Here is a 26,253-nt window from a genome sequence, read left to right on the forward strand (position 1 = left end):
AATGTATTAGTGTCCGCTCTAATCCCCTTCTCCCAGGTAATAGTTCCCATAGAGGACAGTACCATTCCTGCTCCCCCCCCATCTTCGCAATGGTATGTTCATACTGAGGCGGGGGCTGTGGTCCTCGACTCTAAATTTGTTTTTTTTTTAAAAAACCGAACGTAACTCGTCTCGTCAGTAACTGCTTTTGCACAAAGGGCTCCACTCTTATCGCCAAGTTTTCAAATTCCTCCCGAAACCCCATCTCATCCAAACTTTATGAGGCACATTTTCTCCGCTGTACGGAATAGTAAAGGCTATAAAGATGTCTGCTCCCTTGACAACTGGCTTATTGGCGCGGCCATTTTTCTTGCCAGCCAAGTACAATGATTGTGGTAATCAAAATAATTTTGGCTACTAGCACCGATGGCTTCAGGGAGGGCTAGTGCGCATGAGCAAGTGTAGTGCGTGACAGTAACCAAGGCGGGGTGAAGGACGAAAAAGTGGTTATCAGAGAAGTTATGTCTGATTTCGGAAACATCAAGGAGACTTTGCCAGAATAACAATTCGGATTTTAAGATTAGATCAGTGGGTGAAGGAGGGCAGAGTTACCGCGAGCGGAAGTGAGAGGTCTGGTACTCTGCGGGCGGAGTGACACGGGCGAGTGTGGACTCTGTAAAGACGCCAATTTACTCAGTGAGTATATGGGAAGGAGCTCTCAGATGACTAATTAGAGTCGGGGAGAGGGTAAGCAGAGTGATGGGAGATCTGTAGAATGAGTGATGGGGTGCGGGGAGTCAACGACGGAGGGACTGTGGGGTGAATGATGGGAGTGTTTGGGGTATGTGATGAGAGGATCTGTGGAGTGAGTGATGGGGTCTGTAGTGTAACCGGTGGGGGTTCTGTGGAGTGTGCGATGGGAGGCTCAAGTCAGCGATGCAGAATCTGTGGTGATGAGTGCTGGGTGGCTTATGAGGTCCATGATAGGGCTGTGCTGTTGAGTGATGGGGATCCGAGGGGAAAACAAATGTCCTTTCCCTTTTTTCTTAGCTATAGCGTGGCCATTTTACCAGCTGGCATTTGTGGATTTCTGGCCTGGTGATTTGGTGAACTTTCAATCTGGGTATTCCTTGCCATCCGCAGCTCTCCTCTTTTCTCCTCCTCCCTATCAACAGCTCTGCCTTTTTAGGCCTTTGCCTTCTCTCCACAACAGTCAGACATGACTAAGTTCCGGGTAAGTTCTTACTTGCTTCTCCCCCTCCCTCCTACCCACGTTAGGATAAGTAGAAGCAAGGAAACAATAGTGCACAGTGGTTAAGGCCACAGAGTCTGGAGTTGAACTGCTCTTAACAGCTTTGTGAGCTTAGGTATGCCATCTAACCTCTCTGTGCCTTAGTTTCCCTAACTGCAAAATGGGGATGATGATGATAATGATGATGATGATGTTATAGATACTGATACTAATACTAATACTTATCTTGTACAGTTGTGAGGATCAGTTAATATATATTTAGAACAATGCCTGGCACATTCATAGTAAGCCTTGTATATGAGTTTGATATTAATTATTGTGTTGTTTATGTCATAAAATGGATATGTATAAACAGATGCAAAGTTAGGATTCAGAAAGTAGAGCAAGACCAGGGCAAGGTTGACATATATGTATATCACAGGATTCTATATACTTATGTTGAGCTTCAGTTACTTTCTAGAAGCTTTCTAGAGGCCACAACATAAAAAAAAGGAAACACACTCACTTGCTTTATTTATCACACATATAGGGAAAGTGAGTCACTTCTGCAGAAGCAAAGATTTTCTGATGTTCATCACACAGTTCTCTAACAGGTCAGCCAAGTTCCCCATCAGCAATCTTATAATAAATACAGGACTAGAATTTCTTTGCTGTGACTTAAAATACATCTTCATGTCAGCCAGAGGTGTCCTGCCAGAGCAGAACTAAAGGGGTGTGACTCTTCAGGAAAGCAAAACCATGTCTGTATAAAGGGCTCTCTTATGGTCTGGCTGGGTTTGGCGGTCAGGAACAATCAGTAAACTGCATGCCCTTCAAATAGTTTTCTAATACATTCTTTTCCTCATCTGGAATTTCACTATAGACTGAGAAACCCATAGGGTAGTCTTGTTATTTCCCTTTTTAGGTTCAGAATTCATGATGTCCCTGACTATTTTAATTTCATTTTCTTTCTTTCTTCTTTCTTTCTTTCTTTCTTTCTTTCTTTCTTTCTTTCTTTCTTTCTTTCTTTCTTTCTTTCTTTCGAGACAGGGTCTTGTTGTGTAGTTCAGGCTGGCCTTAAACTCCCTATGTATCCCTCAAACTCTCGGTGATCCTCCTGCCTCAGCCTCCGGTGTGCTGGGATTAGCATGTGCCACTTTGCCTTGCTTCTTTTGCTCTTCTTTAAAGAATCTAAATGATCTCATCATTTTTTCTTTTTCTACAGAAGTGAGATAGGAGTGGCACCAAAAATTGAAATTCTCAAGGAATACACAATCTAAAATGAGAAACCATCTCCTGGTCTCATATCACCACTCGTTCCATATAACCAATTATATGATGAATTTGGTTCATTTCTGACTGTTACAGCTCTTTCTCTCTTGGTTCTTTATATTTACATACACTTATAAACATGTAGTTAACAAAAATGAACTTCATGTTTAGACTTGGGTCTTGCGGACCAGGAGTGTAGCTCAGTGGTAGAGCACTTTCCTAACATGCACAAGGGCCTGGGTTCCATCCCAGCACCTCAAACATGCATGCTCATGTTCGAACACACACACATTTCATCCCTAAGTTAGCTGATTATGTCCAAAATCTGAAAAAAAAAAAAAAAAACAAAAATCCAAAATCCAAAATGTTTCTTGGTCCCACGCATTTCGGATGAAGGATAGTCATCTGCAGTAGTAAGAATAATGCTAATACAAATGACCATGATGACAAGAGAAACAGCAGAACAGGGACTAACATGTAGTGAGCTTACACTAGGCCTTGCATTACATTAAACAGTTTACATGCATAGTCACCCTTCAATTTTTATACTAGCCCTATGAAGGAGTACAGAGGAGGAACTGAGTCCCAAAGTAGGTAAATAAGTGGCATCCCGCAGGTGATCACGGGTACAGCTGGGATGGTCCTACTTGGTGAGGACTTGTCAATAGATGTTTCAGTACCAGTACATACAGATACTATTTTTTTGTATGTGGTTCTGGAGATGGAACCTAGGCTGTTGAACATGCTAGGCAAGTACTCTGCTGCTGAGCTACACTCCGGCTCTAGGGTTTTGTTTTGTTGTAATGCTAGAAATGGAATCCAGAGCTGCACACATGCTGGGCAAGTGCTCTACTGCTCAGGTCTATTCCCAGCTCATAGAGATATTGTTGACAGATGCATTTTTCTCTTTTATGCATAAACATTGATTTATTAATCAGCTCCATGTTGAAGGACTTTGTATGATTTCTGTTGCAGTGTGGCAGTGATTTCTCTTGTCCTTTATCTTTGTGTACAGTGACAAACCTTTCTAGGATGTCTGGCTCACAAGGTGGGCATGCTTTGAGCTTTCATAGACAACTCAGCTTGCTTTTTAAGATGTTAGTACAAATTGACACCTCTACTAGTGAATGAAATTACCCTTTTGACTATTCTTGTCATAGTTTTAAGCCTTACTAGTTGTTAGTTGAAAATGTATCATTTTTTAGCTGACCATCATAGCACACACCTGTAGTCTCAGCTCCCTAGGAGGCTGAAGCAGAAGGATTATGAATTTGAGGCCATCTCGGGCAACATAGTGAGACCCTGTTTCAAAGCCTAAATTAATGCATAGAGATGTAGCTCAGTGCTAGAGTGCTTACCTAACATGGGCAAAGCCCTAGTTTCCATCTGGAGCCCTGCAAAACAAAAACCCTCATTGTTTATTTAATTATCAAGATAGTTGAGCATCTTTTTTTACTTTTTATATTTCTTTTGTGAATTTCTTTTTACATACACTGTTCTTTTTCCTTTGGGTATTTGAATTTTTTTCTTTTGCATTGCTGGGGGTTGAACCCAGGGCTTTGCACGTGCTAAGGAAGTGCTCTACTACAAAGCCATATCCCCAGGCTTTTTTTTATTTAGGAAATTAACCATAGTTGTTGTATTACTTATTGGTATCTTCAAAATGGTTTCCCCAGCCCTTTTTAACAAACCTTTTGTAGAAATATGAAGAAGATAAAAATCTGTTGGGGTAGATTTGTTGAAGCATAATACAGAGAGAAAATTGGACAAAGTGTATAGTTTTATGAATTTCTTTTTGGGGGGGGTGCCGGGAATCGAACTCACAATCTTGAGCTTGCCAGGCAGGCACTGTGCCACTGAGCTATATCCCCAGCCCCAAGTTTTATGAATTTCTGAAAATTGAAAATACCTGCATAACCAGTACCTAGTTTAAAAAGGAGAAGGTAACACACCATCAGAAACTTTCATGACACTTTCAGTCACTGTCTGTTAACTTACCAGTGACTACTTTCTGATTTCTATCACTGGAAATATCTTTAGCTTGTATTAAATGTCATATAAATATGACTATACATTATTATTTTGGGGTCTGGCTTCTTTCATTCATTATATTTGCTTTCTTTTGGAGCGTGTTAGTGGGGGTTGAACCCAATGGCTCGTATATACCAGCCAAGCACTCTACCACTGAGCTACATCCCCACCCCATCTTAATGCTTTTAAGATTCATCTTTGTTACTTGATGTATCAGTTATTTGTTCCCTTTCCATGATTGTCCTATTCTGTTGTATAAATATATCGCAATTGTTCATCTGTTCCACTGCAGATGGATGTTTCCAGTTTGGCTATTACAAATAATACTTGTATGAATTTTCTGGTTCATGTCTTGGTGAACATAGGTGTATGCATTTCCATTGGGTATATGCCTAAGAGTGGAGTTGCTAGTCCTAGGTTAGGGGTATTTTCAGCTTTAGTAGAGTCTACCAAGCTGTTTTCCTCAGCAATTGTACTATTTTACTCCCACTGACAATGTATGAGAGTTCCAGTTGCTCCATATCCCTGCCCCTGTTTGGTTTATTGGTCTTAATTTTAGCCATTCTGTTAGTATATATTGGTATCTTATTGTGGTTTAAGTTTGTATTTCTTTGATGACTAATGATGCTGAATATCTTTTTATGTGTTTATCGACCATTTGGATATCCTTTTTTGGTTAAGTATTCAAAAATTTTGTTTTACTTTTTCTATTGTGTTATCTATATTTATTTATTATAGAAGTTCTCTATAGTTTCTATAGTATAGAAGGTTTTTTGCTTTATATAGATATAGCAAATATCTTGGAGAAGGTTTTTTGTGGTGCTGGGAATGAAACCTAGGACTTTGTGCATGCTAGGCAGGCACTCTGCCACTGTGCCATATCCCCAACCTCTGAAAAAAAGGCTGTTTTAAAATGAAACAGTGGATTCACTCTGAAGAATGTTTCCTTTATCTTAAAAAAATCCCTCTAATTACCCTGATTTGATCACTATATATTATGTTACATGTATTAAATATTACTATACCCCATAAATATGTACAATTATTATATATTGATTTCTTTTTTTATGTATTGATTTTTAAAAATCATTAAAATAAAAATTGACATTTTGGGAAAAATACCATTACTTTAATTTTTGGTCAAAATGATTGAACAAAAGTATGCAATTACAGGGATCAGTGTCATTCGAGGATGTGGCTGTGGACTTCACACAGGAGGAATGGAATCGACTGGACCCTACTCAGAGGACCCTATACAGAGATGTCATGCTAGAGAATTATAGCCATCTTGTCTCTCTGGGTGAGGATGGCTTCCATGAATAATTTATAGTGTTCCCAATAGAATAACTTACCATCTGTGATGTACTTCAATGCTTTGACCTTAGGTTGTAGGGATTAAAGATTGTTATTCCCTCTTAAACTGGAAAAGGTGTTTGTATTTTCATGTGAAATTTACCCACATTAAAATGTACCTTCCTAAATATTTGAAGCCCTAAAGGCCACACAGAGGTGCCCAAGTATTGTATCATTTTCCATTACAGGATATCCTATTACCAAGCCAGATGTGATTGCCTCTTTGGAGCAGGGAGTCCTGGGGATAATAAAGAAAGAAATCCCAAGTTCAATTTGTACAGGTAAGAAATGAGAACTGGGGGATAAAGGAAATAAGACCCTGGAGGGTCTTTGAGAGCTAGTGATCTTGGAAAGCTCAGGAACATCTTCCTAAGGTATCTGTACTATTGTTGCAAACTCCAAATTGTTAGTTTTTTGAATTATTGTCTCATGGTAAGCTTGGAATAAGATGGTGTGGAGCTACATTCTAGCCTTGTCCTCTTCTTCTCTTGGTTACTTCAACTGTTTTTAGTCTTTATTAAAAGCTCTTTGCATTCTAATTTTTCCTTCTGCCAAATCCTAAATTTCCTCCTCCGATGTCCTTTTCCTATTCATATCCCCTAAACCTATTTTACCTTCTGTCCCCAGTTTGAAGCAATTTTTCTTAAATAGTGAAGTCACTGATATTTATTGTTATTTTCCAATAAATCCAATGCCTATTGGATCAACTTGGGTTTTTTCCTCTCAAGCTCTGAGTGTAGTAGAGCTATGTACTTGGAATTTCTTTCTAGTAGCTAGATTTAAAATAAACATCAACTTATCGGAGGCCTGCTTCTGACAAAGGTGTACTCACAGACTATGGTTTATCATTCTTCTTTCTAGAAGATGGGCAAGCCGAAGACCAGCTGGAGAGGCACCAGGAAAATCGAAACAGATACCTGAGGCAAACTATATCTACTGATGAGAAAAAATATGTGGCTAAGGATGGAGGTCATGAATGTGATAGATTTGTAAACCCAGTTCCTCAGAGCACATGGGTAGTTTCTTCAGGACATACACCCTATATAAATGACTCATGTGGTAAAACTTTTAAGGGTAATCTGGGCCTACTTAGTCCTAATAGTCTCAGCTTTGCAGCTCAGCAATGTTATGAATGTAATGGATGTGGAAACTTATTAATTCATGGCAGGCCTGAGATGAATAATGGAATGAAACCTCATGACTATAATATGTATGGGACAGATCACAGTCATAACTTTGTTCAGCATGATATGACTCAGGCTGGCGAGAAAACCTATGAATGTCCTGAGTGCAGACTAGCCCTCAGTACAAATTCACTCCTTATTGTTCATCAGATCACTCACATAGGAGAAAAACCTTATGAATGTACAGAATTCAGAGACACATTTGACAAGACCACACACCTCAGTATACACCAGACCATGCACACAGGAGACAAACTCTATGCCTGTAATGAGTGTGGCAAATCATTCAGAGAGGAATCCACACTGCATATACATCAAAGAACCCATACAGGTGAAAAACCATATGTGTGTGCTGAGTGTGGCAAAGCCTTCCAGGAAAAGACAAAGCTAATCATACACCGGAGAACTCACAAAGGAGAGAAGCCCTACAAATGTTCAGATTGTGAGAAAACCTTCAACCAGAAGGCACACCTCAGTGTACATCAGAGAACACACACAGGAGAGAAACCTTTTGAATGCAGTGATTGTGGCAAATACTTCAGAGAGAAATCAACCCTGAATATACATCAAAGAACTCATACAGGAGAGAAACCATATTTGTGCAATGAGTGTGGCAAAGCCTTTCGAGAGAAGACAAAGCTCATCATACATCAGAGAACACACACAGGAGAGAAACCGTATGAGTGCTCAGAGTGTGGGAGGGCCTTCAACCAAAAGGCACACCTCAGTGTACACCAGAGAACACACACAGGGGAGAAACCTTTTGAGTGCAATGAATGTGGCAAAGCTTTCAGAGAGAAATCAACACTGCGCAGACATCAAAGAATTCATACCGGAGAGAAACCTTATGTGTGTCCAGACTGTGGAAGAGCCTTCACCCTGAAGCTGAGCCTCAGTGCTCATCAGAAAATTCATACAGGAGAAAAAACAGATGGATGTACCGTATGTGGAAAAGTCTTCTCTCGGAAGTCATATCTTATGCTACATCAGAGATCTCACACAGGGGAAAAATTTGAGAAATCCTATGAATGCAATGAATGTGATAAAGCATTCTTCCAGAAATCATATCTCATTATTCATCAAAGAGTTCACACAGGAGAGAAACCCTATGAGTGTAATGTATGTGAAAAAGCTTTCTCCCAAAAGTCATATCTCATTATACATCAAAGAACTCATACAGGAGAGAAACCCTACAAATGTGATCTATGTAGCAGAGCCTTCAGAGAGAAGTCCAAACTCACTGTACACCAGCGAATTCACATAGGAGAGAAACCCTATGACTGCTCTGAATATGAGAGAAACCTTCCAGAGGTCATAGCACATCATGGGTTCAACAACTCAGAGGGAAGAGAAACCAAGGAACTGAAAATAGAACATCTTTCATAGCAAAATCAAAAAAGGAAAAAAAGGAAAAAAAGTGAGATGAGTACTTGTGCTTTAGCTCAGGTGATCAGGGCATGCTTCTCTGAGGACCTGATATTTGAGCTTCAATGTGAAAATGAACCATCAGCCATACTGAAGGAAGAACATTCCAGAAGTAGTAGCAAGATCCAGGGTCCCAAAGCAAAAACTTGGCCTTTGGACTTGGATCATGGGTGTATATTTTGTTACAACTTTCTTTTTGGTACTGTAGATTGAACCCAGGACTTCTTACATGCTAGGCAAATGCTCTGCCACTGAGCTACATCCCTAGCCCTACCATGGGTATATCTTGGTTGACCATTCTACATCAAAGAGGTTGTTCAACACTGAAAGCTTTTGAAGTCTTCAGTACATGAGAGCTGTCAGTCTGGAGGCTAACCTTTACCATAAATCTAGGCAGAAGCATCAAGGGTAACACAGTTTAATTTGTTTCAATAAGTATAGTCCCTTGGAAATGATGTAAGGGAAATAGACTTCCAAATTTAATACCAAATTCTCAGAGAAGACAATAACATTTGTTAAGAATATCTATTTTGTCATCTCTCACAGTGGGGAATAAGTGCTACCTCCCAGGAGAAAAGGGTTTATCAACTGATAAGAAAGTCAGATTTAGAGATAACCACTAAGGGAACAACAATTAAGACTATACTATAAATGTTCTGGATTATTAGAACAGGATGCATATTCAGAATAGCATAAAGAAAACAACTCTAGGGTATCAATCCCAATTCCCAGAAGTAACAACAGTTGGTAATGCCAGCACTTCCACCACAGCATGCTCTATGGGCAAGATGTCAGCTCCGTTTCTCTATGTGGACCTCCCTTTCTGAGCCCCATCATACAGCCTTTTCAGAGAGGCTATAACTTGCTTGATAGGCTTGTAGGAGATCCATTTTTTACTTATGTTTACCAGAGTTTATTCTGCTTTTGATGAATAATTGTCACTTTGGAATTCAGGACCCAGAGTTATGGCACCCCCAAGGAGATTAAGATTTGGTTCTCTCTGTTGGTTGGGGCTGAACACAGGGGTAATCCAGTTGGCATTAAGGAATGGGACTCAAGCTTCCTCTGGCATGGACTGGCAGCTACCTGTTTTATTGAGTATCTGTGCTTATCTTGGATGAAGTAAACACTGAAAGCAAGACTGGTAGTTGAGTAACCATCCCCAACCAAAGAGTACAAAGGACGTGAAGGACTTCTTCATGAGAGTGGCTGCTTCCAGTGGGGGTGGCCAGTGACAAGAAAAAGAATGGCAAGTTCAAATTCCTAAATGCTCTGCTCAAGACATAGACTGAAATCCAGGAATTCTGTACAAAGAAATTATTACCTTGTGTATCCATTGCATTCCTTGCCTAAATTCCCAGTCTTTTGTTTGGAATTTAGGATTCTGATTGTGAAAGGGCATTTTGGGGCTGAGAGAAAGGATGGTGCTGTGTGAGAGGATGTAGAAGAGTGTGAATATTTTAAATTCCCAATTCCCACTGAGCTTGTGTAAGCTGAATCCAATTCCATTTGCCCTTGAAGAGATTGTATCTGTCTTAAATAAAGACCCTGTAGTGGCCTCAACTGAGACTGCCGCTTTTTGAGTGAAGCCAATTTTCATATCTTACTCCATCCCTCTATCTCCAAACCTATAACTGTCTTTTGTACCACTTTATGTACTCTGCAAACATTAATTCAACTAATCCTCTCAATACCTTCATGAGGTAGTTGCTATCCTTATCATCTTCATTTTCTAGATGAGGAAACCGAGGCACAGAAATTAAGTGCCTCTTTCAAGGCAACACAGCTAATAAGTGGTAGAGATGGCGTTTGAACCAATGAGAACCTATGCTCTTAACCACTGTCTTATCTTTCCATCCCCAACACCAAGTGTTCTAGTATCTTGATTATAGCTGTGACGATGTGGGAGAAAGTGCCCCCAGGCATTCAAAAAATAAAGAGACTCAGACATATAATATGCAATGCTTCTTGCATTGTTTATTGTGGGTTTATTAAACCCACAAAAGAAAGGAAATGAAAATTTCCATTCCTGGGAATTTGAGTTATGGATTAATTTTCTTTGAGTCAATTTTCACGTACACATCACATCCCTTGAGCCATTGAGATAGATCATGACCAGAACAGTGCCGGCTCCACGAATCCCTGGGAAATGAAGAGAGAGAGGATCAGAGGATGAGGCAGACAAGTTGATGCAGAGACAGTACCACTGTCCCTGCCTGCCCACCTGCCTCTGAACTTACCAGGCATTCATACTGTTCTTTGAGGACACCACCTGCTTAGCACACATGATGTCATCCAGAATATGGCGGTTAAGCAGATCTGGGGAGGGGCAAAAAGTGCAACATGATGACCTGGTACATTGGGGACCATTTATTTATAAATGGTCTCAACTGCTACATTGGCTGGTTCTGTACAACCTTGACTCATGTTGACTGGTCCTGGCTGATCTCAACTCATTTTGGCTCATTATGAGTAGCTGAACCAATATATTGGCTTGCTCTGGACAACATAAAACTCCATGTTCACCAGCTCTGGATAACTTCAATTGTCATTATGTCTGGTTTTGAATGATCTCAACTCTAATGCTGGCTGGTCTGACATATGTTCAACTACCATGTTGGTTAATTGGTAAGCTAGCTGCCATAGTGCCCAGTCCTGGTGACTTCAAATACTATTGTTGTTGGGTCCATCATAAACTCAGCTCCTGTTTTGACTGGTTATGAATCTCCATATTGGCTAGTCATGTTCCACCTCAGCTACCCTGAAGCCTGGTCATAGATGATCTCAACTACCATTTTGGTTAAATTAGAATGACCTTCAACCACTACTTAGCTATTAATGACCTCAACCACCATGTTATCCCATTCTAGGCAGTCTCAGCTGCCATTTTTATTAGTTAGAAAATGTTGACTTCCGGTTTAGCTAATTCTAGACTACCTAAATTTCCATACTGTTTCAAACTGAGCAATCTTAACTTCAATTTTAGCTAGACTTGAAAAAAACTCAGTATCCATTTACCATGCTTTAGGCATCAATCTCTATGGTTGTCAATAGTTGACAACCTTAGCTTTAAATCTGGCTAATCCTGGGTGACCTCTTCTGATCTGTTGACAGGACTTGGACAATCTTAACCTCCATTTGGACTGTCCTCAAATAACAGTCTCAATTTTGGCCTGTCTTAGACAACCTCAACCACCGTTTTGGCCAACCCTGAGCAACTTCCACTGCTATCTTCTTTTGTCCTTAACACCATCACACTCTTGTCTGGAAAGTTGTGCATTTCTTCACAGAGGTAGTTTGTTTCTGTTCCTACTTCCAGACATCTGCCACTTTCCTCAAGGCCTCTTTCACATGGAGCTAAGTTGCATGTTTTCTGCATGTCAGAAAACTGCAGCTTCCATAATGGGTGAGATTTGGGGGCCCTGCATTTTCCTAACCTGGACAACATCTCAGGGTAGTCTGATTAAAGTGTCAGGATCGTGTTTCCATCAGCACAGAAAAATTTTCCTCTTTTCCCATCGTTTTTCTGCTTTTAGAAGGAGAGCAAAATCCTCCTTTTGGAGGAAAGTGTAGTTTACACAACCTTGCCTTCTGTGTGTGTTGTGTGGAGCTTCCATGTGTTCCTAGTGCTGACTTACCATAACAATCCATGTGGCAAAGGTTCTTGGTAGGTGTGATACCATTGTCACACCACCAGGCAGAATTCAGCTGGAAAATGCCATATTCACTGCTGCCATCAGGATTGTGGTCCACGAAGGCGGTGTCAAACCCACTCTCATAGTGCGCCATGCACAACCCTGAGGCAGGGAGAGGGGAGATAGGAGACAAGCATGAGGCATAGGAATAAGGAAGTTAGGGTAAGGCAGATGAAGACAGGGTTGATTGTGATCTTAGTGGTGAGGTGATGGTCTTGGTTTGGTGGTGAGTGTTGATGTTGAGGATTCTGGTGAGAATAGTGCTAGTGGTAGTGCTGGTGTTGATGAGAGAGACTGAGTTAATGGTTATGAAGGCAATGATAATGATGATATTAGACTTGAATTAAACCACTCATCACAGTTACTAAGATACTGAAAAGATCAAGCCCTGGTCCAGAGAAATGAAAAATGACAAGGGAGGTCTGAGTCTGAGTGTGTTGGATGGTTTTGGTTAAGGGTGGGACTTGGGGCAATTGTAATCTCACAGTCTCCAATGCTGTAGCCTTTGAAGCCGTTGAGGCCTGCCTTCTGCAGCTTCTTTGCTAGCTCACAGCGTTCATAAATCTTGGCATCCACGTTGGCCGCCATCAATATGGCCAGGATCATTATCACTGTGCCTGAGAACTCCATTATGATAGCCACAAACCCTCCAAACTAACTAACTCCTTGCTCCTGACTCACCCTGTGGTGTTCAGAAGCACTCTGGAACTCTGGGCTCTATGAGCAGTGGTCTGAGTAATAGATTCTAGAACACTGAGGTCAAAGGTTGAGCTGCCTCACCATTTTCCCAAGTGCCAGCTGTGTTAGAATCCAAAAGACATGCACAAGGACAAAGAAAGGCACTGATATATACCAGAGATGGAGGGAAAAAAGGGAGAAACACAAAGATGTCAGAAAGAACTGCAGGGAGAGGGGTTGGGACACACAAAGGACAGGCATTACTCAAGTACTAGGCCTCACACTGGGCCTGACACTCCTCTGCCACTTGATTATCTCCATTTCTTCTCACTGACCATCATCACTTCCTCCTCCTCTGCTGAGTGGGCAGTGCTGCTTCTCACACTGTGGTCTATTACCATCTCTGAGCCCTCATGCTCTGTAGAATTTGATCACTACACCCTTGCCTCCTGCCCTCCCGCCTCCATTGACTCCTTGTCTAAGTCTGTTTGTGCTGCTATAACAGACTATCTGAGAAGGGGACGTTTATAAAGAACAGACATTTATTTCCTCACAATGCTGGAGGCTGGGAAGTCCCCAGATCAAGGTGGTAACATCAGATGAGGGCTTTCATGTTGCAACTTCACATGGCCAAAATTAGAAGGGCAAGAAAGTGAATTCATTCCTGCACACCCTTTTAACAGCAGCATTGATTCATTCATGAGATTGGCGCCCTCACGAGCTGAACACTTCCCTGCATGGCCCACCTCCCAGCACTGCTGCTTTGGGGATGAAATTTCTAACACCTGAAGTTTGGAGGGGACACATTAAAACAGTAGCACCATCTTGGTACCTCCTTCACCTCTCCTCAGTTATTGCACTGTTACATGCTAATTGAACCTGCCCTATGTTATCTATTGCAAATGACATAGTATGTATATAGTCCTCATACTCAACTTCTTTTTCACCTTTAATCTCTGCCTTTTATTCCCCAGTTCACTTAGACTGCCTCTTATCCAATTTTATTCGCTCACATTGGCCTCCTCCACGATTCTCTAACCCTCTCCTTAGCATTACTCAAATTCTTTCCTGTCGTGCTCCTTCACCTCCATTCCCTCGCAGACTCATTTTCTCCTTTCACCTCTACTTTCTGACACTGCATCAAATGAGCTTTTCATCCTCACGGGCACATGCTTAAGCTCTGGTCACTGACCCTGGGCCTCATTTTCTCCTCCATTCACTCCCTTGCTGCCTCTTACTCATTTCTATTCTCTCAGATGCTGCCTCCCATCAGCATTTTCTGAACCTCTGTCCCTCACTACTTCTAAACACTAGCTAAAGTGACCCACTGTCTTAGTCACTTTCCTTGTCTCTGAGACACAGTTCCCAACACCTGCAACTTAAAGGAGGAAATGCTTATTTTGGCTCACAGTTTGTAGAGATTTCAGTCCATATTAGTCCACTGGCTCCAAGGCAGAATGGCATGGCATAGAGTGGTGGCAAACCTATTGCATGTGTGCCACAATGAGCTGTTTGTATCACTGAAAGCTCTAAAAGGCTTGGCATCACTGGCACAGGGGCATAGCAGAGGAGAAGCTGCTCATAGCATGGCAGAGGGGAAGCAGGAGTTTAAGGGGGGAGCCAGGGTGGGAGATAAACCTTTGCAGGTCAGGTCCCTTGTAACTTGCCTCTTCCAGCCAGACCCCACCTCTTAATAGCAAGTCAGCTATAAGCTCCCATAATCCAATTACCTTCCAAAAGCCCCCCCTGTGAGCGCATGAGGCTCTTGAGGGCATCTAGATGTAAACTATGGCATCCACACGTACTCTGTGCTTAGTCACCTGGACTCTGCTCAATTTTCTCACTCACTCTCACTTGGCCTCTCATGACCCCATTCATTTAAATTCACTTCTGATGTAACCCCATTATCCACTTTTCGCATTTCTCTCCTGATTCATAACTACTTCCACTTTGTCCCAGTACCCCCATTTAGTCACGCATTGCCTCGAATTTGCCACTTTTGTCTTTTTGAGACAGGGTTTTACCATGCAGTTCAGGCTGGCCTCAAACTCGCACTGACCCTCCTGTCTCAGTCTCCCGAGTGCTGGGATTATAGGTGTGAGCCACCACACCCAGCCAAATTTGCCACTTTTTATTCACATTGGGGCCCGTGTTTCCCAACTTACTCTCCCTGGACCTTGTGAACTTCATCTGCTCTGTGTTCACCTCACAACACTCACATTTATTCACTTTCTGCTCCTGCATTCTTTGCCCTTCATTCATTCCCAATTTGGCCTTCATTTTCCATTATTCACCACGCCCAGTGCCTTATATCCTGTTTACTGATACATTGGCCAGGATGGAAAATTCTGATATATTGTTGAGAATGCAGTTTGGGTGCATAGAACACCACCACCACGAACGTCAGAAGTTTCAAGAAGGGGGTTCCTCTCTTGGAAGGCAGGTAGTTCAATGCTAGTGTGATTGCTCCAAGGTCACCAGAAATCTGGATTGTTTTGTGTTGTTGCTCCGCCCAAATTACTGCTTCCTTGTGGCCCAAATTACTGTACACAATGGCAAAACTTTTGTAGTTCTGATAAGATATATTTTAAGAACAACTGTAAAGATGGCTTTCCAACCAAGTGGGAGGCCTTTCTCATTGCCTTTGGGTGGGAAAACCGCAGTACTCAAACTACATGGTGGGACCGTCAGCTTTCCATACTCCTTTGAAGATCTAGCCACTTGCTGCTTAGGTTACTGTATGAGAAGAGTGCAATTACAGGGAGTGACAGTAGAGGATGCCTGGGACAGACAGTGGAAGTTCTGGCTCTGCAGCAGGGAAGCTGGCCTCTATAGCTTGTGAATGTGTCCTGGACAGTTTCTGAAGTGGGACAATAACTGGCTCAGAAATATTTGCAGAGCTGGCAATCACAGTAACCCAACTCCCACCAACCTTAAAGAATTTCACCCTCTGCATAGGTGTGTGTGTGTGCGTGTGCGCGCACACACACACATGAACACAAGATGGTGAGGATGATGTTTCAGGGGCTGAAAAAGGCCAGATTTCAATGGGCCTTAAAGGTCCAGCTCTCCTTATTTTCCACTCCTGATACATTGAGTAGACAAGTTTTATACCCAGGAGGTGCTGATTCTCCAGGGAACAAGAGTTTTGAGTTCCTCCTTTGCTTTCTCTCCCTTTGCTTGCTCCACTCCTTGAGTAGTTTTAATAGTTCTAGTATGAGGTTCCTAAGATACTTTATGGAAATTTTGTGGAATATTAAATAAACAAAAGTAAAGTGCTATTGGGTAGAAGTTATGGATCCAACCTTGAAAACTTGTGTGAACTTGTGCAAGTTGCTTAACCTCAGACTCAATTTCCCTATTTGAAAAGTAGGGGAACCATGGGCCTGTTGTGGTGATTATTTCAGGCAGGTCATGTTATGTACTTCACACAGTGCGTAGCACACAGGACATACTGAGGTATGTCACTTCTGTGCTTGTTGCCAGGAGCCTCCTCATTGGTTTCCCTGTTCCCACCCTTGTCCTTTACAGTCTGTTCTCAACACAGCAGTCTGCAAGTCACCTTTTTATTTTTTCCCTTTTATTAAAGTTTTTACACACATATATGATTTTATTTAAATAAAAAAACATTTGTTATGTGCTAGATGTTCTAAACTTTTTACAATTTGTGACTTATTTGTCACTACAACCTAATTTTTTTTATTTTAAAGAATAAAAGAAGGATAACATAATAATAGGGGGCACTTAGCAAATTACAGACAAAATGGTAGGAAATTATCAATGGTTATCGTTTTACATATTATTGTCTACAAAATAGTTTCTCAGGAAAACAAATAGACAAATAATAGTGAGTTACAGACAAAAGAGGTAGGAGATTATCAAGAGTTGTTGTACTATACTTTGGTATCTTCAAAGTGGCTTCTAAAGAAAATAAATAGAGCTATACATGAGTGACCTATTGAAAAATCATTAACTATTCTCAATGGTTGTTGTAGGAAACACATAATAATAAACATACATCCATTTATGAAATAGGATAGGAACATTACAAACTTTACACAGTTATGGATATATTAGTAGGAAAATATCAATGGCTGCTGTAATACGTGGTGGTATCTTCAGAGTAGTTTCTCAGGAAGACAGAGATATGCAAGAGGGACCTATTAAGTAGTTACAGCCTAAGGGTTGTCAAAAATAGCATATTACCTCCTCACCAGTGACTCCTTTCACTGAGGTATGACGGCTGGAAGGAAGGCCAGGATTGAAAAGAAGGACCGAGAGACTTGCACCTGTGTCTAGCAACAGGCTGTTTTCTTGTTCCTCCATAGTCATGATTACCCAGGGCTCCTCGATGGAGATGACAGTCTGGCCAGAGGGAGAAGGCAGAGTATGCCCCAAGCCCTCTCATTCCTGTTGGACTAACTGGTAGCATGGATCTGAGCTCTGGGGCCTCCACCTCAGAGGGCAGACCGATCTCCAGTGGTCTCCTTTGCATCCAGGGCATGGCCCATGGGGCTTCTTAGGGCAGTTCCTCTTGAGGTGGCCTGGCTTTTAACAGTGGTAGCAGATGAATGCAGTTGTCGAGTTCTTCTTGGAGCCCCGGGAATCAGACCTGGGATCTATTTCTCTTAGTGGTACAGCAAAAGCAGCTGCTTTTTCTCAGTCTCTTTGTTTTCTGTCACTACAGCCTTAATGAGGTAGGCACTGTCATTATTTTATAGATGAGGAAACTTAACACAGAGAAGTTAACAGTCATGCCCTACGTCACACAGCTGGCAGGTGGGGATTTGAACTGAGGCTGTCCCCATATTTGTTTGGACCTGCTTTCTTCCTTACTACAATGCGAATTTCTAAAACACTACCTGACACACAGGAGGTACTCAAGTAAACCTCTGTGGAGATCATATTCTAGTGGGGCAAGGCAGGCAATAAACAAATGAGTCAAATATACAGTGCATGTATTTTTAACCTGAATATATAATACTAGATTGCTTCAAAATGGTCTTTTAAAAGCCAGATCCCTCTTAGGATTTTCCACTATGTCCAGAATGAAGTCTGAGCCCTGTCCCTGGTTGAGCAGGCCCTGCAACACCTAGCCGCCAACCATGTCTCCTACACTCCCAACACGCTGACAGTCTCTCTGCTCATCCAGAGAAGGCAACCTGTCAGCCACTACTTAATACACCGCCTCACCTCCACTGTGCATGCATGTCTCCCACATATCTGTTTATTCTTCAGCACGTTGTCTGCTCTGCATACCTTTCTACCTTCTTTCTTCAAACGCTAGAATGGGAATTCACTCCCAGTTCTCGCCACTGGATGGAGCAGCCAGTGGCTTGTCGCTCCTCTCCTGGTCTTTGTGCATGGATAGCATGCATCCTGTCTTTCTGTCCAATTACACCTGCAACCCCGCCGCTACTCTCTGAGTTCAAGACAAATCTTTGCTTGCTAGAATCTTTCTCTTAATTTGTTTTCCCCCTTCTCCGTCCTGGCATAAGAAAACCGGCATTTAAGTCTTAGGAATGCCGGCCTCCGCAGAACAAAGTAAACACCTGTTCTGCACCGCCACCCAGGAGCTGAAGAGATAAGGTAGGATCTTCCAGCTCGCTTCGGAACAATGACGTCACCGGAGCAGCTACCTTCCCTCTGCGCCTGCGCTGCGACCCCATCGCCTACCTCGCTCCATGTTGACTATTGGCAGATGCGGTCTCAGAAGCGTCACTGAGCATGCGCAGAACTGACCGCTGTAGCTTTATAGACTGCGGTGTCAAGAGAGTCGGTCCCGAAGCGGAAGTGTTTCTTAGAGCCAGTTGTTATAGCGGTTTCCTCAACAGCAAGCAGAAAATCGGCTGTCGAGAAAGAGTGAGGTTGAGGGGGCGAGTGCCGGGGTCATTGGCTGAGTGATGGGGAGTTGTGGGAGATGAACGAAGGGAGGTTTATGAGGGTCACTGATATGGGCGGGTGCTTGGGGGTATGAGTGATGGGGGACCGACAGGTCAGTGAATGGTGGTCTTTGGGCTCAGTGGTGGACAAAGTTATGAGGCTAGTTAGGATTCAGTGGGGGTTACTAAATTTCGACTCTCGCACACTTTTCAGCACCTGTGAGCTGTGCTAAGGCTTCATGCGCATCTCTCAGGCCCCTTTTTAGACGCTCCCGCCTCTGCCTCTACCCTTCTCCGTTTGCCAAGCCCTGAGGAGACCTGGCGTAAATGTTCCAGCTGAAGTGAATTTGTACCTGAAGGCCTCCTTCCGGTTCCTGGGCTAGCCGACCCCAGTGAGGTGAGGAGAGGGAAGAAGCCCTTGAGAGGACTTACTTGGCAGCGGGCCACTCCGTATTTGGGGCTGAGAAGGGTGAGCGGGGCCTGGTGATTTGGGGTCTGAAGGAGATGGGGGTAAAACGTCATTTGGATAACAGTTCTAAATTTTTTTTGGTGTTTAATAAATAAGTAACAAATTCCAATTATTAGATTAATTGGGAAATAGAAGAAAAAAGAAACGGATTCCCTCCCATACATTTAAGTATCCGTTATTAGATATATAGGAGTATACCTTTTTAAACATTTAACTTATAATTTTGAAATGAGTTCCAGCAGTTTTGTAACATGTTTTCATTTAAAAGTTTACTATAAGATTTTTCTATAACATTTTCTAAACTTTTAATTGAAAGATATATACCATAAAGTACATAGATTAAAAAGCGTACAATTCCATGTAAAATTTTTTAAAGGAGGAGAGGTTTAATTTGGCTCATGCCACATGACATTTTTAAGAGCTGGGTAGCATTTTATCCCTGATATTTAGTTTTTCCCTTATTATGCATCGTAAAGGATCGTTTAAGTTTGGCATTGTTAAAATCAATGCTGAGATGAAGGTACTTACAAAGAAATTATAAATTATATATTTGGATCACTTCTTTCGTTAAGGAAAATATGTGGAAATACAATTTCTGGGTAATGTACAGTTTAATATATATGTAAAAAAAAAAAACTCTTAGTGTTCAGTGTTCCCGTAACAAAAAAGTATAAAATACATAGGTTATTAAAACCACATGGTTGCCCAAACTTCCACAGAGTGGCCTCATGGCCAGCTTGTGTGAAGGGATTTCTAGGCAGATTATTCTGGGCACTGAAAGCCTCATGGGGTCTCCTCATAAGCTCTACTCTTCTCTGTTTGTTCCAGCTCAGCTCTCATACATCTCTGCCTTTTCCCAAGAAAAGCAGGCAATGGCCAAAGTCCAGGTAAGTATGTTATTTGTCTGTTCCTTTCTTTGTGTTACCATAGATGTGATGAGCAATGTAGGAAATTATTTGTAAATAAGGACTAGGACCAGAAACAGCAAGCACATCAAGGCTAAGTTAGAATTACATACACGCAGGACCTAAGGGTACACAGATACAGATGCTCCTTGATTTATGATGGGGTTACATCTTGATAAGCTCATTATAAGCTGGAAATGTGTGTAATACACTTAACCTGCTGAACATCACAGCTTGGCAACGCAGTGCACTGGTGAGTATTGGTTGTTTCCCCTCATGATCACATGGCTCACTGAGAGCTGTGGCTCTCTGCTGCTGCCCAGCATCATGAGTGAGTAAATCTTAAGTCAGATCATTGTTAGTCAGGGAATATCTTTATTAATGCTGAACTGCTGGTTGCTCTTTGAGCTTTCTGGCAGCTGACAGGGAATGTAATTGTTCCTTGGCTTCCCTTACTCATCAGGAGAGAGCATGCCAAGGCCTCAAGAAGCCAAGCTTTCCTGGGATTGTTTTTTAGGGAATTTCTTTCCTGAATCTTCATGTGACTTATCTTTAACCCCAGCTTGGTGATAAATGCAACCCCTAGTTTCCTGCAGATATTTCCCACAACATTTATTGGTGAGCTGGAGACACAGAAAAGTATAATTTGTGAATGAAATCTCTTCAGGAATCTTCCTGTCTTTGAAATAATTTTCCTGAAGTAATTTCTCATTGGACTTTTTTTCAGTACTGGGAATGGAACCAGAGCCTCATGCCTGCTAGGCAAGTGCTCTAACACTGAGCTATACCCCCAACCTTTTAAATTTTTTTATTTTTGAAAGAGGGTCTTCGTAAGTTGCCCAGGCTGGCTTCAAACTTGTAATATTTCTGCCTCAGCCTCTCAAGATCTGCCTCTAGGATTGCAGGCCTGTGCCACCGTGCCTGGCTCAGTTGGACTTTCAGTTATCTTTCGGCTAAGAAACAAATTCCTTCAGATAGCCCAGCCTACCATCCTTTTTCTATTTTTATAATTTTAATTTTTTAAATTAATGTATGGTAATTTGATTTTGCTGTTGTACAAGCTGATAAGTGTTAACACATGTAGATTGGTATAAATAATCTGTAGGATAGAGAGTAATTTCATCACCCGCAAAAGACTGCCTCATGCTACCTCTTTATAGTCTTGTCTTCCCCTACCTGTAACCTCCAGCAACCACAGATCTGTTCTGTGATATTATAATTTTGTCTTTTCAAGCCTGTTGTATACCTAGGATTGTACACTGTATAACCTTTTTTATGATATGGGGTCTCCCTGTGTTGCTCAGGCTGGTCTTGAACTTGTGGACTCAATCAATCCTCCTGCCTCAGCCTCATGAGTACAGGGTTTAGAGGCATAGCTTTGTGTAATCCTTTTCTAAAATTAAACTCTTCTTTTTGGAGATGATTGTTTTGCATATAATTTGAAAAATGATAGACTAATCCTTGTACCATTTTCCAGCTTCCCCCAATGATAACATCTTTCAAAACTATGTTATACTATCACCATCAGGATATTGACAGTGACCTGATTAGGCACAGAATAGTTTCATCATGTCAAGTCTCGAGGGCACATTCATTGTTCTTCACCCTTTTCATACCCATTCCTAGCGTCCTGGCAACCAATAAGCTGTTCTATATTTCAGGAATTTTTTTACTTCAAGAATATGATTTAAATGGACTCATATAGTATGTGATCCTGGGGTTGGATCTTTTTTCCACTCAGCACAGTTTCCTAGAAATTCATCTAAGTTGTGTATGTCAGTAGTTCTCTGCTTTTTATTGCAGAGTCTGTGGTATACATGTTCCATTAACCTGTTGAAACACATTTGAGTTGTTTCCAGCTTGGGGCATTTATGAGTAGAGCTTTTTAAGCACTCATGCACAACTGCTTTTCACTTCTCTAAAATAAACAAAGGATTGCTGGGTCATATGGTGTGTGTTTAACTTTTTAAGAATCTACCAAATTTTTTTTTCCCAGAGCAGTTGAACCAGTTTTTACTTCCATCAGCAATGTATAAAAGTTTCTATTACTTCACATTTTTGTGAGCACTTTTAAAATTTTAGTCATTCTAGTAGTTATGTAGTAGTATCTCATCATGATTTTAATTTACATTTCCCTAACGGCTAAATATGTTGAGTATCTTTATATATGCTTATTTACTTTTTGTATATCTTTTATGATGAAGTATCTGTTCAAAAGTTCCTAACCCATTTTACTTATTTATTTTGAGACTGGGTCTTTCTACATTGTCCAGGTTGGTCTCAAACACCAGGGCTTGAGTGATCCTTCTGCCTCTAGGCTCTGATCTCTCTCTCTCTCTCTCTCTCTCTCTCTCTCTCTCTCTCTCTCTGTCTCTCTCTCTGTTCCCCCCTCTCTCTCTGTTCCCCCCTTTCTCTCTGTTCCCCCCTCTCTCCCTCTCTCCCTCTCACCATGTCCCCTCTCTCCCCTCTCTCCTCCCCCCTCCCTCCCCTCTCTTCCTCTCCCTCTGTCTCTCCCTCTTCCTCTCTTTCCCATCTCTCGTCCTTCTCTCCCTCTTTCTCCCTCTCTCCCTCTCTCTGTCCCTCTCTCTGTCCCTCTCTCTGTCCCTCTCTCTGTCCCTCTCTCCCTCTCTCTCTCCTTCTCTCTTCCCCCCTCCCCCCCTCTTCCCCGCCTCTTTCTTCCCCTCCTTCCCTCCCTCCTTCCCCCTCCCCGTGTCTTTGAGACAGAGGCTCACTATGGAGCCCAGGCTGGATTTGAACTCATGACACTTTTTGCCTCAGCCTCCAGAGTGCTGGGATCACAGGTGTGCACTACCATCACAGGCACTCTGACCATTTTTAGTTTGGATTGTTTTTGTTTACTATTGAGTTTTGAGAGGTTTTAAAATATATTCCTTATATAAGTCATTTGTCAAACATGTGATTTGTATTTTCTTCAAGTATGTGGCTTATCTTTTCGTTCTCCTAATAGGACCACGGAGCTGGGTCCTAACATTGCAAGGTCCCAAAACTGTGAGGAAACAGCAGCACACCTCCATTCTTTGTCTTTGTTTCATTTTTATGGGAACAGGTTCTTGCTATGCCGTTCAGGCTGACCTTGAATTCACTGTGGTGCCCACCCTGGCTTGAACTTGCGGCAGTCCTCTTGCCTCAGCCTCCTAAGTTCTGAGGTTACAAGTGTGCACCACCATACCTGGCTCATTCTTTGTCTTTGATGAAAGATTTCAGATAAGACATGTAGGCTGTCATATAGAGTATAGATAGGATTTATTGCAAAATGATCGATTTTCAGAGAGAGAGAGAGAGAGAGAGAGAGAGAAAGAGAATACACCTTTAAGCATAAAGGTGGACATGTGCCAAGATGCCAGTTTTAGTGTTTATATTTAGTTTTCTGATCCATTTTGCATTTATTTTTGTGTAAGGTTTGAAAATTAGATCTACACAGAGTTGCAATTGTTTTGGCTCCATTTGTTGAAAGGACTATCTTTCCTCCAGTGCAATGCTCTTACAATTTTGTTAAAACTTAATTGGCCATGCCAGGCATGGTGGCACATGCCTGCAATCCCAACACTCTGAAGGCTGAGGCAGGAGGATTGCTGTAAGTTTGAGGCCAGCTTGGGCTACAAAGTGAGTGCAAGGCCAATTTGAACTGCATCATGAGACCCTGTCTCAAAAGGACAAAACAAAACAAAACAAAACCCAAAAACCTCAGTTGGCCATATTTATAGGATCTATTTCCAGACTCTGCTCTATTCAGATTTTTTATCATAATTATTAAGACATTAATTGCATAAATTGATGGGTTTCACTGTGATATTTCCATACATGCATATATTGTGTATTGATCATGTCTGCTCTCTCTGCTGGCTCCCTTTCCAGTCCTTAGTAGTTCAAGTCATCTTTTTATAGTTAGTATCCACATATGAGAGAAAACATGTCTGTCTGTGTCTGGCTTATTTCACCTAACATCAGAACCTCCAGTTCTATTCATTTCCCCACAAGATTTGATTCTTCTTTATGCGTGAATAATAGTTGTGTGTGTACATGCATATGTGTATGTGTGTGTGTGTGTGTGTGTGTGTGTGTGTGTGTATCATACTTCCTGTATCCATTTACCTATTGATGTGCACCTAGGCTGATTCAATGTTTTGGCTTCTGTTGGAGGTCTTGGCCAAGCTCAATCTCCTAAATAAGTGGACAGCAAATGGCTTAAATAAAAGAAACAAGTGGTAGTGATTGCAGGGCTCCAGGAAGGTCAGATCCCTCTAAGGAATTTGAGATTCCCTGGGGGTTGAGACAAAAAACTTCTTGGGGCCGCCCGCATTTATTTGGTTTTCAAACAAAGGAAGGGGGATACTTAGGCAAGCGTGGGAATGGAGCAGGACCTTGAGAGTCAGTTCAAAGACTTCTTCTCCAAGTAGTAAAATTTTTCCAATGAAGGGAACTGTCTTATCTTTAAGGTTGGCAGCTTTATTGCTCCGGAATAGGTGGTGTCAGCAACCCATGTCCTTGGTTGCCTCAGCTGTGGTTATCTTTACTTCAGAGCACTATGTATATGTTCTTTTCTAACACAGTCAGAGGTCCCTGTGTCCAGCAACTTCACTCTGTACAGCCTGGTCTCCAACAGGCTACTGTGAATAGTGCCACAATAAACATGAAAATGTGGGTATCTCTCTTGTATGCTGACTCATTTCCCTCAGATATGTATCCAGACATATAGCTCCTCATATGGTTTGTATTTTTAGTTTGTAGATGAACTGCCAGGCTGTTTGCCATAGTGGCCGTGCTAATGTCTGTTCCTACCGTGTTTAAGGGTTCCTTTATCTCCACACCCTCACCATCATTATTATTTTTTATAATAACTGTTCTGATTGGGATCACTGTAGTTTTGATTTGCATTTCCCTGATGGCTAAAACAGTTGAGCATTCTTATACTTATTGGCCATTTATGCTTCTTTTGAGAAATATCTCTTTAGATCATTTACCCTATTTTTGACTCGATTACTTGGGTTTTTTTTGAGATCTTTATATATTTTGAATATTAATTCTGTCTCAGATGAATAGTCAGGAAAAATTTTCTTCTGTTTTGTGGGTGTTCTCTTCACTCTGCTGATTGTTTCCTTTGCTGTGCAGAAGCTTTTTAATTTGATGTAGTCCTATTTGTCAATTCTTGCTTTCGTTTCCTGAGGTATTAGAGTGCTATCTAGGAAATATTTGCCTCTGCTGTTGTCTTGATGTGTTTCTCTGTTTTCTTCTAGTAGTTTAAAATTTTCAGGTATTACATTAAGGTCTTTGATCCACTTTGAGTTAATTGTTGTACAGGGTGAGAAATAGGGGTCTAGTTTTCACCTTCTATATATGGATATCCAGTTTTCCTAATACCATTGCCTTTTTTGTTGTTGTTGACAGGCTCTCGCTATTTAAGCTGAACTTGAACTCATAATGTAGCCTAGGCTGGCCTTTAACTCCTGCCAGTCCTCCTGCTTCAGCCTCCCAAATGCTGGGATTACAGGTGTGTGCACTACTCACAGCTTCCCAGCACCATTTTTTGAAGAGGCTCCCCTTTATTTTGTTTTTAGCAACTTTGTTAAGAATTAGTTTGTGGAATATTTTTAATTGAATATTCACAAATTATTAATCATATCTTTATGGGATATAAAATAATGCTGTTATGTATGTATACAATGTGGACTGGTGAGATTTTATTTTATTTTTTTTGGTTTTTTTGGTTTTTCTCCGGTACCGGGAACCGAACTCACGACCTTGCTCTTGCCAGGCAGGCGCTTTGCCGCTGAGCTAAATCCCCAGCCCCTGGACTAGTGAGATTAAATGAATTAACAACAATGTGGACTGGTGAGATTAAATGAATTAACAACAATGTGGACTGGTGAGATTAAATGAATTAACACCAATTAACAATTGGTGAAACCATTTCTGCTTATAGTTTTCTTTTTAGAGGATGCTTCTATATAAAAATTGAATTTCTGCCGGGTGTGGTGGTACACACCTGTAATCCCAGAGGGAGGCTGAGGCAGGAGGACTGCTGCGTGTTCAAGGCCAGCATGGGCTACATAGTGAGTTCAGGACCAGCCTGAATTACATATTGAGACCCACCCGCAAAAAACAACTTATTAGTTCGAGGGATATTCATG

At 41.6% G+C, this 26,253-nt stretch overlaps 2 protein-coding genes across 7 annotated transcripts in view; one reads left to right on the forward strand and one right to left on the reverse strand.

Moving 5' to 3' along the window:
• Window positions 1–383: 383 nt before the first annotated feature.
• Window positions 384–26,253, forward strand: part of Znf182 (zinc finger protein 182) — a 55,144-nt gene continuing 29,274 nt past the window's right edge. Inside the window, exons 1-6 of one of the 6 annotated variants that reach the window (XM_005408929.2) lie at window positions 384–675; window positions 1,030–1,213; window positions 5,687–5,813; window positions 6,055–6,147; window positions 6,728–8,257; window positions 12,233–12,237. In XM_005408929.2, coding sequence (XP_005408986.2) covers window positions 1,199–1,213; window positions 5,687–5,813; window positions 6,055–6,147; window positions 6,728–8,257; window positions 12,233–12,237 — 1,770 coding nt within the window. In that variant the 5' untranslated portion in view covers window positions 384–675; window positions 1,030–1,198. Of the gene's footprint in view, window positions 676–1,029; window positions 1,214–5,686; window positions 5,814–6,054; window positions 6,148–6,727; window positions 10,039–12,232; window positions 12,238–18,592; window positions 18,716–18,944; window positions 19,128–20,027; window positions 20,087–26,253 lie in introns of those variants that run through there. The other 5 variants (XM_013506908.1, XM_005408931.2, XM_013506910.1 and 2 more) reach the window with 5 other exon arrangements.
• Spaca5 (sperm acrosome associated 5) lies at window positions 10,462–12,870 on the reverse strand. Its single transcript, XM_005408932.2, has 4 exons — window positions 12,656–12,870; window positions 12,114–12,272; window positions 10,716–10,794; window positions 10,462–10,617 (listed from the first exon to the last, which is right to left on the reverse strand). The coding sequence occupies exons 1-4, from the start codon at window positions 12,798–12,800 to the stop codon at window positions 10,518–10,520; spliced, it is 483 nt and encodes a 160-aa protein (XP_005408989.1). The 5' UTR covers window positions 12,801–12,870; the 3' UTR covers window positions 10,462–10,517.

Source organism: Chinchilla lanigera, unplaced genomic scaffold, assembly GCF_000276665.1.
Source record: "Chinchilla lanigera isolate Chin_1 unplaced genomic scaffold, ChiLan1.0 scaffold00115, whole genome shotgun sequence".
Lineage (NCBI taxonomy): Eukaryota > Metazoa > Chordata > Mammalia > Rodentia > Chinchillidae > Chinchilla > Chinchilla lanigera.